Source organism: Cnephaeus nilssonii (genome assembly GCF_951640355.1).
Source record: "Cnephaeus nilssonii genome assembly, chromosome: 12".
Taxonomy (NCBI): domain Eukaryota; kingdom Metazoa; phylum Chordata; class Mammalia; order Chiroptera; family Vespertilionidae; genus Cnephaeus; species Cnephaeus nilssonii.
In genome coordinates, this window is record NC_137083.1 from 47,389,517 (window position 1) to 47,402,855 (window position 13,339).

The 13,339-nt window shown below is 40.7% G+C and overlaps 1 protein-coding gene across 1 annotated transcript in view; it reads right to left on the reverse strand.

Annotated features, from left to right (window-relative positions):
• CUL1 (cullin 1) overlaps positions 1-13,339 on the reverse strand; it is a 97,355-nt gene that overhangs the window by 64,082 nt on the left and 19,934 nt on the right. The window contains exon 2 of the mRNA XM_079785620.1: positions 1,947-2,246. Coding sequence (XP_079641746.1) covers positions 1,947-2,086 — 140 coding nt within the window. The 5' untranslated portion in view covers positions 2,087-2,246. The remainder of the gene's footprint in view (positions 1-1,946; positions 2,247-13,339) is intronic.

Consider the following 13,339-nt stretch of genomic DNA (forward strand, 5'->3'; position numbering starts at 1 on the left):
AATGTTCAAAATTAGAAAATGTTTATGGTAGCACAACTATGAATATACTAAACACCGCTGCATTGTACACTTTTTAAAAAGGGTGAATTTTATAGTATGTAAATGATATTCAATAAAGCTGTTATATTTAAAAAAATACTCTACAGAAGTGTATGCATATACACATAATGAGTATGTGTACACACCTATAATAAAATTTAAATTTAGAGAGAAACATATAGTTTTGTATCTATTTAAATTAATGTAAAAAATTTTAAGATTCTAAAATATTAGCAGAGTTGTGGGTATACTGGAATATCATGTAACCAAGTTTGATAATCATTGATACATATTAATGACAAACTTAAATATCCATTACACTAGAAACTTTAAACTCCTAGAACCAGCAAATCAGTAGCAATCTGCTCTCTAGAAAGTTAGCTTATATTTCAATTTCTTTTACTTTAACAGCATCAAGAAACGACAAGTTAAATAATCTATCCCTGAATATATAATGGAGAATGGGAGCTACATCTTTTAACCCCCACCCCACATAATCTCCATAGCACACGGCACAGTCCCTTGCACACATCATGCTCTACGAAATGAATGAGTGAAATACTTTTTAAAAATACCATGTTAGTAAAAGCAGAGCATAAAGTAGAACTTTTGCTCTGTGTGGTAACCCTTTAGATGGGGGTCAGCAAACTTTTCCCATACAGGGCCAGAGAGTAAATGTTGTCAGCTTTGTGGACCAGACCATTTCTGATGCAACTATTTAACACTGCTCCATCTATAGCATGAAGGCAGCCACAAGTAACATGAACCCCCCCCCCCCCCCGGCCCCGCGCCCCCCCCCCCCCCCCCGGCAGCGCTGTCCAACAAAACTTTCTGCCATGAGGGAAGTAGTCTACTATCTATCTACAGAGCACGTGAAATACAGCTACTGCACCCGGCCAGTGTGGCTCCATGGTTGAGCATCAACCCATGAACCAAGAGGTCACTGGTTTCTTTCCTGGTCACGGCACATGCCCAGGTTGTAGGCTTGATTCCCCATGGGGGGTTGTGCAGGAAGTAGCATCTCTCTCACTGATGCTTCTATCCCTCTCTCTAAAATCAATAAGAACATTTTAAAAAATGCCGCTACTGCTACATAAAAACTAAATTTAAAAAAATATATATATTATTGATTTTTTATTATTTTTATTTTAATATATTTTATTGATTTTTTACAGAGAGGAAGGGAGAGGGATAGAGAGTTAGAAACATCAATGAGAGAGAAACATTGATCAGCTGCCTCCTGCACACCCCCTACTGGGGATGTGCCCGCAACCAAGGTACATGCCCTTGACCGGAATCGAACCTGGGACCCTTCAGTTCGCAGGCCGACGCTCTATCCACTGAGCCAAACTGGTTAGGGCAAAACTAAATTTTTAATTACATAATTTAAATGACTTGAAATATAGTATGTAAATGATATTCAATAAAGCTGTTATAGCTGTTAAAGCTGCAAAGCTGCCGAAACCGGTTTGGCTCAGTGGATAGAGCGTCGGTCTGCGGACTGAGGGGTCCCAGGTTCGATTCCGGTCAAAGGCGTGTGCATTGGTTGCGGGCACGTCCCCGGTGCGGGGTGTGCAGGAGGCAGCTGGTCGATGTGTCTCTCTCATCGATGTTTCTAGCTCTCTATCCCTCTCCCTTTCTCTCTGTGAAAAATCAATAAAATATATTAAAAAAAAAAAAAAAGCTGCAAAGCTTGTAGCCACTGTACTGAACAGCACAGCTTTAGACTACCAACCAGCCAATTTCACCTCTGTTCAAAAGACTTAAGAGTGAGTTCATTTTTAAAGCTAAAAATGAACTCATGATTATATCATAGGTTGAACTGGAAGAGAAAACATGTCAAATTTCTAATAATTCTCAGATCATATTAGTAAACAGGCTTCTAAGCAATGCAGGCAGCAGGATACGTGTAGAGCTCCATGTATCTGGATTTTGCCATACTCTGTCTGGTATACACCTGCTGGATTCCGGCTCTGAGGTCGTCCCAGATCTGGTCAAGGCCAATCTGCTTCAGTCCATGGGGATTCTGACTCCTGTTCGATGACATTGTGAGTAATATTCTGACGTTGTCCAGTACAGCAATCCTTATTCAAAGTACAGCTAATCCTCCATTAGATGAAAATATACAGTATCATTCCAAATTTATTCACAGAGCTCAGAAAGGATGTCCTTTAACTGTAGAGAATGAAATCTCATCGCAGGCAAACCTGAAGAAGAAATAAAAAGAATTAATTAATTCTTTTTCAATACGCCGGGGAGGTATTGAAATACTCACACACTGACAGAAATAGTCTGTAGGCATTAGCAGGCACCATGGTAATCCAGAGATTATTTATCTTTGTATGTGGAAGCACTTCTATTATATATGTGCATAGAAATATGCTTATTCTTACCAACATTCACATCATGGGGTGGCCAGAAGGAGAAGAGAGGAAACAAGAAATTGAAAACCTATTTGAAAAAATGACAAAACTTCCCCTACCTGGTGAAAGAAACAGACTTCGAAGTCCAGGAAGCGCTGAGAGTCCCAAACAATATGAACCCAAAGAGGCCCACACCAAGACACATCATAATTAAAATAAGGATTAAAACCTTTTGCACTCGGATGTCGAGTGTGACTCGACACGGTTAGCATTAGAATAAAGGAATCGAGAAAAAAGCAAGCGAGTGCAAAGGGTTAAAGACAAAGTGAGAATCTTAAAAGCAGCAAGAGAAAAGCAAGAGAGTGCCCAAAGGACTGTCAGCTAATTTCTCCAAAGAAACTGTGCAGGCCAGAAGGGAGTGGCAAGAAATATTCAAAGTGATGAATAGCAAGGACCTACAACTAAGATTACTCTACCCAGCAAAGCTATCATTTAGAATTGAAGGTCAGATAAAGAGCTTCACAGACAAGAAAAAGCTAAAGAAGTTCATCACCACCAAACCAATAGTACATGAAATGTTGAAGGGTATTCTTTAGGAGGAGGAGGAGGGAGAAGAAAAAAGACAAAAAATATGAACAATAAAATGGCAATAAATATGTATCTATCAACAATTAAATCTAAAAATCAAAATAAATGAACAAGGAATCTAATTAACAAAATAAACTGATTAACAAAATAGAACCAGAGGCATGGAAACATGGAACAGATTGATGAATCTCAGAGGGAAGGGGGAGGGGAGATTAACCAAAGGCCTTATGTGCATATATGCATTACCAATGGACATAGACAATAGGGTGGTGAAAGCCTAGGGTGGGCTGAGACCCGGGCAGAGTGGGACAATGGGGGGGCGGGGGCAAGAGGGGACATCTGTAATATTCTCAACAACAAACATTTAAAAAAGAAAAGAAATATGCCCACAGAAAAAGCTGAGTAAAACTTGCATAGGGACAACTAGCATGTTGCCTTTTGTCTTCTAAAAGTACCAAACTTCAACTATATTTCTTGACCTTTAAAACAACTAAAAAGAGAAACTCAAAGGAAAAAACAACAAAGGAAACTCCCAAAAAAGAGAAACACAAATAGCTTATAAATAGGAAAAAAAAAAATCACTCTCACAAGTTAGTAGAAGACAATTTGGCAAGGCTGAGCAAAATTTAAAATGTACTCTGAATTCAGAAACCTGGATTTGAAGCTCAGCCCCACACCTGCTAGGTATGAGGTCTTGGGTAACTTACTTAACTTCTCACTTCTTCAAGTCGCCATTTCCTAGTCTGCAAAGTGGGGCAAATCATTTTCCTAAATAGTTTGTGAAGTTTAAGTTAATGCACATAAAACATTTAACAAACGGTAATTGCTATTATCTCTAAGTGTCCAAAGCTACTGCAAAATACACTTTATAATGTTCCAGGATCTTGGATCCACAGATAAAGGGACTTTGCTATTCAATATTATATTAAGACAGTACTTCTCAATAGTGTCTATAATATGGCACATTATAGTCATACTTTAAGGATCATCTATGTACATCACATCACAATATGGAGGTTTTTAAACCACACCGAATTATTGTAATGGCGCCAGAAAATGATGTCATTGGGAGATAAATGGTATCTGGTACATTAAGAACAGGTTGTCAAACTGCCAGGGCAAGTTTGAGTTAGCCCAGCATGTAACTGAGTGCATCCCGCATTTTCAGTGGCATTACAGCTCTTTGTAAACCTGGGCATATTAGGTCATGTTTATGGATTAAGTCCGAACTACTGAAACCTAAATCATCTCTACTATTTGTCCTCTAAGCTAATGAACTTAACATTTTATGAAGGCACAATACTATTCCTGATCCTGAATATTTTTTATGTCATATATTCAAATAGGTATGTTCGAATGTGGGACAGAAAAATGCCCAACAAGAATTCCCTCAAGTATGCATGCATATAAGCATAACCAATGGACGCAAAACTCTGGGGGGTGGGGGCATATATGGGAGGGGGGTGTGGGGAGGGCAATGGTAAGATATGTACACATATAATACCTTAATAAAAAAATTGGAAAAAAAAAAAAAAAGAATTCCCTCAAGTTTTAAAGAAACTAACAACTCAACAAATGTTTCCTAAATATAATTTCAATCTGAGTTTCCTTTCATCTATCTTGGGAAGATCATACCAACACCCCACCTAATAGTCATTGGGGTGTTTTGGATGGGTGCTACTACCACCTGATAGCATCACATATTTAAACCTATACTCTCTTCTCTGGCACTTAATTGTCCCCTAACTGGAAATTACCACTTAAATCCTCCAGCCCAGATTTCTCTGAACTCCAGGTCTGTCTCTATCCAACTGCCTCAGTAACATCTGATGTCTCAAACCCAACAGGTCTACAGTTGAACTCAGGCTCTGGCCCCAGACTCCATTCTCCACAAAGTTGCATCTTATTAAGTGGCAACTCCATGTATCCACAAATCAGAAACCTTCACTTCCCCATGTATTCCTCACATAGCAGCTGAGTCTAAGACTGCAGATCTGATGAGATTGTTATCCTGAGAGCAATGAGGGGCAGGAGGGGGCAAAGTAGTTGGAAGCAGAGAAATCCTTACTGCAGCACCATCAGATCTTTTCTACCTCTTCACTTACCTCTTACCAAACTCCCCTCATCCCCTCGGTACAGCACAGACTCCTCCCTTTCTTGGGCACTCTGGTCTCCCCCCCACTCCGAGGATCTTTGCATTTGCTGCTGTTTCTGCCTAGAAAGTTCTTCTCCCTCTTCATCAAGTTGTTTTCCAGCTACACTTCCAGCAAGGTCAGACTCACTAGGGAGCTCCCAGCAGGTCAGATTTGCCCACTTTTCAGGACTTCCCCTTCTTAACTATTATTCAAGGTCATGATTCTATGTGTCGGTCTCACTTCACTGGTAAGAAGGGTCCCAGGCATAGATGCCGTTCTCTTCCGTTTACCACAGTAACTTGAGAAACTAGTTCAGAGGCCAGTACTAAGCTCAATCGATGGTTTGCATAAATAAATGAAAGAATATGTTTTGTTTTTACAGTTGTAAAGCAATGTATTTCAAAAGAATTTACAGGTCAATTATTAAATTATTAAGAAGAATAAGGTCCTGATACAATATAAATACACAAAAATCAATTGTATTTTCTATATAACTCACAACAGTTAGAATATATAATTAACAATAAATGTCATCTACTGTAATAACAATATAAAGTGCTCAGAGACATACATCAAAGTATTATATAGAAGGACAGACATATATACCATGCTCATGAACAGGGACTAATTAATGTAGAGGTCAATTCTCTCAAAATTGATTTAACACATTTACAATTAGCATGTATTGTTCTTCGCTTGTTAACTTTGAGAAACTGTGCAAACTAAGTCTAAAATGCACATTTAAGAACAAAGGCTTAAGAAAATCTAAGACATAATAAGGAAAAAGAAAATAAAAAGACTCGCCTTGCCAGATTTCAAGACTATCAAAATGACTATAGTAATTAAGGTAGTGTAGTATTGTCAGTGGCACTGTTAAATTTGCCAGCGGAATAGAGAGCAGAAATAGACTCATACAAAATAGAAGACCTGACATGTTCTAGCAATAGCATGGAAAGGTAGGGGGGGAAGAAAGGAGTTTCAATCTTTTCAGTCTAGGATAACAGGTTTACTCATACAGAAAAGAAAAAAAAAAAAAGCCAGAATCAACACAACAATTAATATAAAGCAGATCTATGGCAGACAGACTCTAAAATGACCCCCACTATTACACCTGGTATTTGTGATCTCATGTAATCCCTTAGGTGTAAGGACCTGTAACTTGCTTCTAACCGAAGCTGATTAGGTGTCACTTCCAATTGAGCTACTGTTAGTAGTTTCTCTACTGATTCGCTCCCATCCTGGCTTTCATGAAGTAAACTGCCATATGGAGAAGTCCATGTGGTCATGACTGAGGGTGGTCTTCAGCCAAAAGAACGAAGGCTTTTAGTCCAAGAACCCACAAAGAACTGAATCTTGCCAATAACCACAGAGCTGGGAAGCAGATGCTTCTCTAGGTGAGTGTCAGATGAGATCCTAGTGCCAGCCAGCAACCTGATGGCAGCCTTGTGAAAGACTCTGTGCACAGGACCCAGTTAACACATGGATTCATACCCATAGGAACTCTGAGATGATCAATGTGTGTTGTTTTAAGCCATTAAGTTTGTGGTGATTTTGTTATACAGCAATAGACATCTGATAAAAGTATTAAAAGGCTTAGAGGAAAATCAGAAAGGATAGTTTTGGTGCCAAGACTGGAAAAGATTCTTTAATAAGACAAAAAATATAAATAACAAAAGAAAACACTGACATATTTGCTTACATTCAATAAGGATACCTGAGTAGCAAAATAGATTACACAAACTGTAGTACAAAGATCATGAAAATAGAAGGAATGTTTTTAAAGGACTTTGAAATAATGAAATACCAGTGCCACTGAGCATCTGAACTTGCCCCAAATCCCCCTTTAGAATCTCTACAAAATTCTATCTTGTTCCTTCTACACTTTTTCCTTCACATACCAAATTTTAGACTATAAATTTATTTCTTGGTTTCAATTAGTGTTTTATGTTATCCTGGTCATCACAAATGTATACATATTTTAACACAGTGTTTAAGCACACTTAGGAGAGTTACAGAAATTTAGTGACCAATATTACTTACTTGGTAAATATTTAGTAGGGAACTGTAAGTACCAGGCGCTGTGGTGGGCCCTGGTCATGTACAATCCTATATAATAAAAGCCTAATATGCTGTCTGGTCATCCATTCAACCAAAGGGTAATATGCTAATGATATGCTAAGCCTTAATGATATGCTAAGCCTTCCAACCGCTCGCTATGATGTGCACTGACCACCAGGGGGAAGACACTCCAACTGGTAGGTTAGCTTGCTGCTGGGGTCCGGCCGATGGGGACTGAGTGAGACAAGCCGGATATGCCCTGGAGCCCTCCCGCGGTCTCTCCCCGGCTGGCCAACCTCCCGCGTCCCTCCCAGGCCCCTCCCAGGCCCCGGTAGTGTACCGGTGGGGTCCTTCGGCCTGGCCTGCACCCTCTCGCAATCTGGAACCCCTCGGGGGATGTCAGAGAGCCGGTTTCAGCCCGATCCCACAGGTAAGACCGAGGTACCCCACAGGCCTCTAGTAGTTTAATATTTAAGGAAGCTAATTTTTTTAAAGCCTGACATTTTTTAAAAACTAAGAACGCTGCAAATATCTGACTGTAAACTGATTGGAGTAATAAATATAATATAGGTGTGCCCCCAAAAGACTAGCTTATCAGTCAATGTTGAATTTTCAGAAATACACTTTACAAACTATAAATCCTTCATCTTATAACTGGGACACCACAAAACTGTCAAGAATCTTATGCAGACTTCATGACAAGTCAAAGAGGTTCTTTCTAATTTTTTTTTTTTTTTAGGAAAGGGGTAAAAATATTTTCCTAAGAAATCACATCTCATAGCCAAAAGACTTAGGCGGGCCAAAAAGCCAATAGATGTTAAAAACAAAAACTAAACAAAATATATACCCAGGAAATTAGGCAGTTTTCAAAAGTATACAGACCCTGGCATTCCAGGGTGCACGTACTGTGGTCCCAGGCACCCAATAAGGAACACTGAAGTTTTCTGACACAGAATCTGCATTATTTGCTACTTGGAAGCACAGGAAACTGAAGCACAAAATGCAACTAACCAAGTACAGGAACCACGGGCAGATCCAGCAGTACCTTTTTACACTAGCCACTGGCCATCATTAAGCCTGAATAAATTACCTCACATGCATGCGCGCACACGCACACACAATTACACTTCACCTTCACCTCTCCCTAAGAAAGTAAGATAATGGACCAGCATACAAAAGTCAAAGTAAGCAGGTCTAATGAAGAAGAAAAGTTGTATGTTTAAGAACTTGTCTCCAAGAAAAATCTTGTTGTTTCAAAGGGTCATGAAAGCCAACATAATCAATACTAAACAGCTTTCAAACAATCCAAACTGTGCACTAATCAAACAGTCTGTTTCTCAAGATTAACAGTATAAACTTCCTTCATCGAGTAGAAGCATGAACTACTAAGAATTCTGAAAAATATATCCTTTCTGATATCAGTAATTCAGAGTTTCATTAGCAATGAAAGGACTGTTTTAAAAGAGCATTGTTAATCTTGTACTAAACACTAATTGGACATAATCTAAACAGAACATAAAGGGAGTTTGGAAAATGCTAGCTTTAATGAAGTTAAATATTTTATTTTGTTTGCTACAAGACTTCAGAGGACTTAATCAGTGAACATATTTTATAAATTTCTGTCAAAAAACCAGTATAAAGCATCTCCCTCTTAAATTGACTTGACTGTATTTTTTCCTAAACATATCTCAGGATTGGTTTTTTAAGAAAACCCTGTTTCCAAGAAAAAACATATTAAAAGAAAAAGAAAAGATAAATCTGTACTGATCCCTAACTCTTGGGATCAACCACACACTGTTCTGCAACTTTTGTCACTTTATAACGAGATACTCCTCACTTCACTTAGTGAAATACACCTTACTGTTTTAGTGAGCTATGTAATAGCCTATTGTTCATCAAAGAGCTAAAGAGCTTCTGGGTGTTTGCTTTTTAACAGCTGGAAGCCACACTGCAACAAGCAGCCACAGAAGCATTTCTTTCTTGCTGACTTGAGTGGGATGAGGAACACTTACATAAAGCTAAGATAGGAAGGACTACGGGACCATCTCCTAGGACAGAACACACTAGAGGAGGGACAGATTGATAGGAGGTGGTCTACCTCTGCACATGTGATTCTGTGGTGTTTGTAACCATTCTAGGAAGCTGGGCTGTGCAAGTTCATCTCTGACAGGCACTATTTGAATCTGGAACCAGAGTGAATCAGAGAAAATATAGAAAGATGGGCCCAAAATGAGTCCCAAGGAACACTTAGAAACTGACTTGATGAGGGGAACCCATAAAATTTGTATTTGCAAAGTTAAAGCCCAAAACAGTGAGAGCCTTCCCCACACCTATCCTGGAGACTTGGGGAAGAAAAGGCCATGGTTGGATGGACCTAACAATGGTCACTGCCATTACTTCTTGTATGATCTTGGGTAAATCGCTTAATTCCTCTGGGAGTCAGGATTACATAAGGCAGCATAGGATTTCATAAATGCTAGGTATTACTTTCATTATCATGACGATTTCTGAAATGTAGCTTTTGGCTTTCGTTTCATGTAAGTCACTGATGACCTCAGCAAGGACAATTTCACTGTGGTTTTAGGGTAGAAATGAAACTGAAACTGACTGGAAGGGACCAAAATGCCTCAAGACTTATCTTTAAGAGCCTTGGCCATGAAGAAGTGAAGAAATTAGAGGGGGATCTCTGTCTCAAGAAAGAGCAAGGAATAAAAGAGAGGTGGCTGTGGTTAGAAGTGTGATTGTTGACTCGAAGTGGTGCAGGCTGGGTCAGGTCTAGGGACAGAATGGAGTTCAAGGAGCAAGAGGTCAAGGCCCTGGGAGGACTGTCCACGCTAAAGCCAAGTCCACTCAGACAATGGGTGTTGAAGTGGAGATGAAGACTCTGAGCTGGGTGTCAGAGTGTCCACTTAATTTCTGAAATATGGTGGTGAGCAGACCACAGGGAGGGAAATGAGCAGAGCCTCCAATGAGCCTGTCCATGGCTGCAAACATCAGAGTGCACAGGCCCACCTTCAACCTGGAGGCTTGTGGGATATGGGAGAATATAAAGAGCCACACCTTGGCTTTAAGGAGTCTTTGAGGAAGAGCCTGGAAGTTGAAAGAATAGGACTTAAGAAAGCTCTCTAAAGAACTAAGGTGGGGAAAGAAGGGATGGGGTAGGGGTTTTGATCAGAGGATGATAAGCAACTATAGGGTGCTGGTTTAGAAAACAGAGAGATGAGCCGAAACCAGTTTGGCTCAGTGGATTGAGCGTCGGTCTGCGGACTGAAAGGTCCCAGGTTCGATTCCGGTCAAGGGCATGTACATTGGTTGCGGGCACATCCCCGGTAGGGGGTGTGCAGGAGGCAGCTGGTTGATGTTTCTCTCTCATCGATGTTTCTAACTCGCTATCCCTTTCCCTTCCTCTCTGTAAAAAATCAATAAAATATATTTAAAAAAAAAGAAAAGAAAATAGAGAGATGACCATGGGATGAGACAAGGGGATTTAAGCCTCTAATGCCAGGAGGAGGATGGCCTCGGCTTTACAAGACTGGGCCGGGGATCCTTGGATAGGACTATGGGGCAAAGCATTTCTCACCACATGCCTAACCAAGTAAACTTTGTGTATCCTCCTCATGTATTACTCCCCTGACACAAAACAGACAGAAATATAAATTCCTAAGACTTTAATGAACTTAACTACATTTCTACTGCAGGGGAGGAACACATAAATTTAAGTAATAAGAGAATTGTACCCCCTCTCCTCAATTTCACTTTAAATACTAAAAAAATCCACATACCATTTTTGCCTATTAATGCAGTCCTGATATTTATTCCCATCTCTATAAATTAAGACCAAACACGCCGAGCAAATGCTGTTGCAGAAGCCAATGCTGAGGAGTGTTAAGACCATTCAAATCAGAATTGTAACAGGCATGCAAGAAACAAGGTTTCTCAAAAAACACTATAGCTGCTTGAGTTAGGTTGATTGCTTTAAAAATATGTAAAAAAAAAAAAAAACTGAAAGAAAAAAGATAAAAGTGTTACAATATCTTCTAAAAATAAAGTCTATATTCGAGTTAATGAAAATACAGTTAAACTTCACTGTTAAAAAATAAAACACCCTGGCCAGTGTGGCTCAGTTGGTTGGAGCGTTGTCCTGTGCACGAGAAGGTGGTGGGTTCAATTCCCAATCAGGGCACATACCTAGGTTTCCAGTTAGATCCTGGTCAGGGAGCATGAGGGAGGCAGCCAACAGATGTTTCTTGCCCTCCTTCCCTCCCCCACTTCCCTTCCCCATAACAAATTTTTAAAAATTATGAAATAAACACATAAAACAAACTAGGTTTAGCCTTTCTAGTTTAGTGACATTTTAAATCTGGTTATAATAGAAATGATCCTGGGTATCACTCAATAAAGCCATTAATTGTTTTCTGAGACTAGGTTAGAAGTATGCACACCACCAGCAAAACAAATGATTTAGACCCACACACTTTGTATATGTATGCCAGGAAACAGGCAGATACATGAATTTGTGTTACTGTTTATGAGAACGACAACAAAAATTCCAAACCTGGAAACAACTCCACGTTCCACTAGCAGAATTGACCAATAAATTGTGGGAGTGTCACAATGAACCACACACACAGAGCTTCAACTTCAGATCCATACTTCAACATGAATTGTAGCTAGAGTTCTTAAGTGAAAAATGTGACAGAGGAATCAGAGTATGATACCACTTTTATACGTAAGATTTAAAAGGCAAAAAAAGTTCTTCTATGAGGGGGAAGAAGGCTAGCAATCCCCTAGATAAGATGGGAAGACATTGCAAATGACCATATAATACAGATTTGGTTAAGGCACTGGCCACCATCGTTTTCCTGTACTTATGCTTAGAAAATTCAAAACACAAAACACCGCCCTGACGAGTTTGGTTTAGTGGATGGAGCATCGGCCTGAGGACTCAAGGGTCCCAGGTTCGATTCTGGTTGAGGGCATGTGCCTTGGTTGTGGGCACATCCCCAGTAGGGAGTGTGCAGGAGGCAGCTGATCAATGTTTCTCTCTCATTGATGTTTCTAACTCTCTATCCCTCTTCCTCTCTGTAAAAAAATCAATAAACTATATTTAAAAAGCACACACACAAAAAAAACAAAACAACATACTTATTAGATACTAGAGGCCTGGTGCACGAAATTTGTGCAGGGATGGGGGTGGGCTGGGGGAGGGTGTCCCTCAGCCCAGCCTGTACCCTCTTCAATCTGGGATCCCTCTCACAATCCAGGACTGCTGGCTCCCAACCACTAAACTGCCTGTCTGCCTGATTGCCCCTAACTACTTCTTCCTGCCAGCCTGATCACCCCCTAACCACTCCCCTGCCGGCCCAATTGCCCCCCAACTGCCCTCCCCTGCTGGCCTGGTCGCCCCCAACTGCCCTCCCCTGCTGGCCCAGCCATCCCTAACTTCCCTCTCTCGCCAGCCTGGTCACCCCTAATTGCCCTCCCCTGCTGGCCTGGTTGCCCCCAACTGCCCTCCCCTGCAGGCCTGGTTGCCCTAACTGCCCTCCCCTGCTGGCCTGGTCACCCCAATTGCCCTCGCCTGCAGGCCTGGATGCCCCCAACTGCCCTCGCCTGCAGGCCTAGTTGCCCCCAACTGCCCTCCCCTGCAGGCCTGGTTGCCCCTAACTACCCTCCTCTGCCGGCCCGGTCACCCCCAACTGCCCTCCCTTGCAGATGGCTGGGATCTCTCACCAGGGTCACTAACAAGTCTCTTTACTGGTCTGTCACCAGTCTCACCCCCTCCAACCCATCCCCCACATACTGCCCAGGTTAATTTCTAAAACACAAATAGCTATTCATTCTATTAAATGAATAGACTCCATAACCACCTTATATACTCCCCCACACCCATGCCCACCCTTAGGCAGTGTCCATCAAGTAGAACTGCTTGCTCCATGTCAGTTTACTAACTCTGTAAGGAAAGGGTATAATATTTACTGGAGGTTAGAATGCTAGACTCTGTGACAATAGGGGCTTTAATACTTTGTCTCACTGAACACTTACTGGTACAATAACCATATTATCTGTATGGTACTATCTACTTCTTACAAATGAGGAAACTCTGGCTCAAAGATATTAAATAATTTGCCCAACAACACTCTACTAATACCTGGTAGG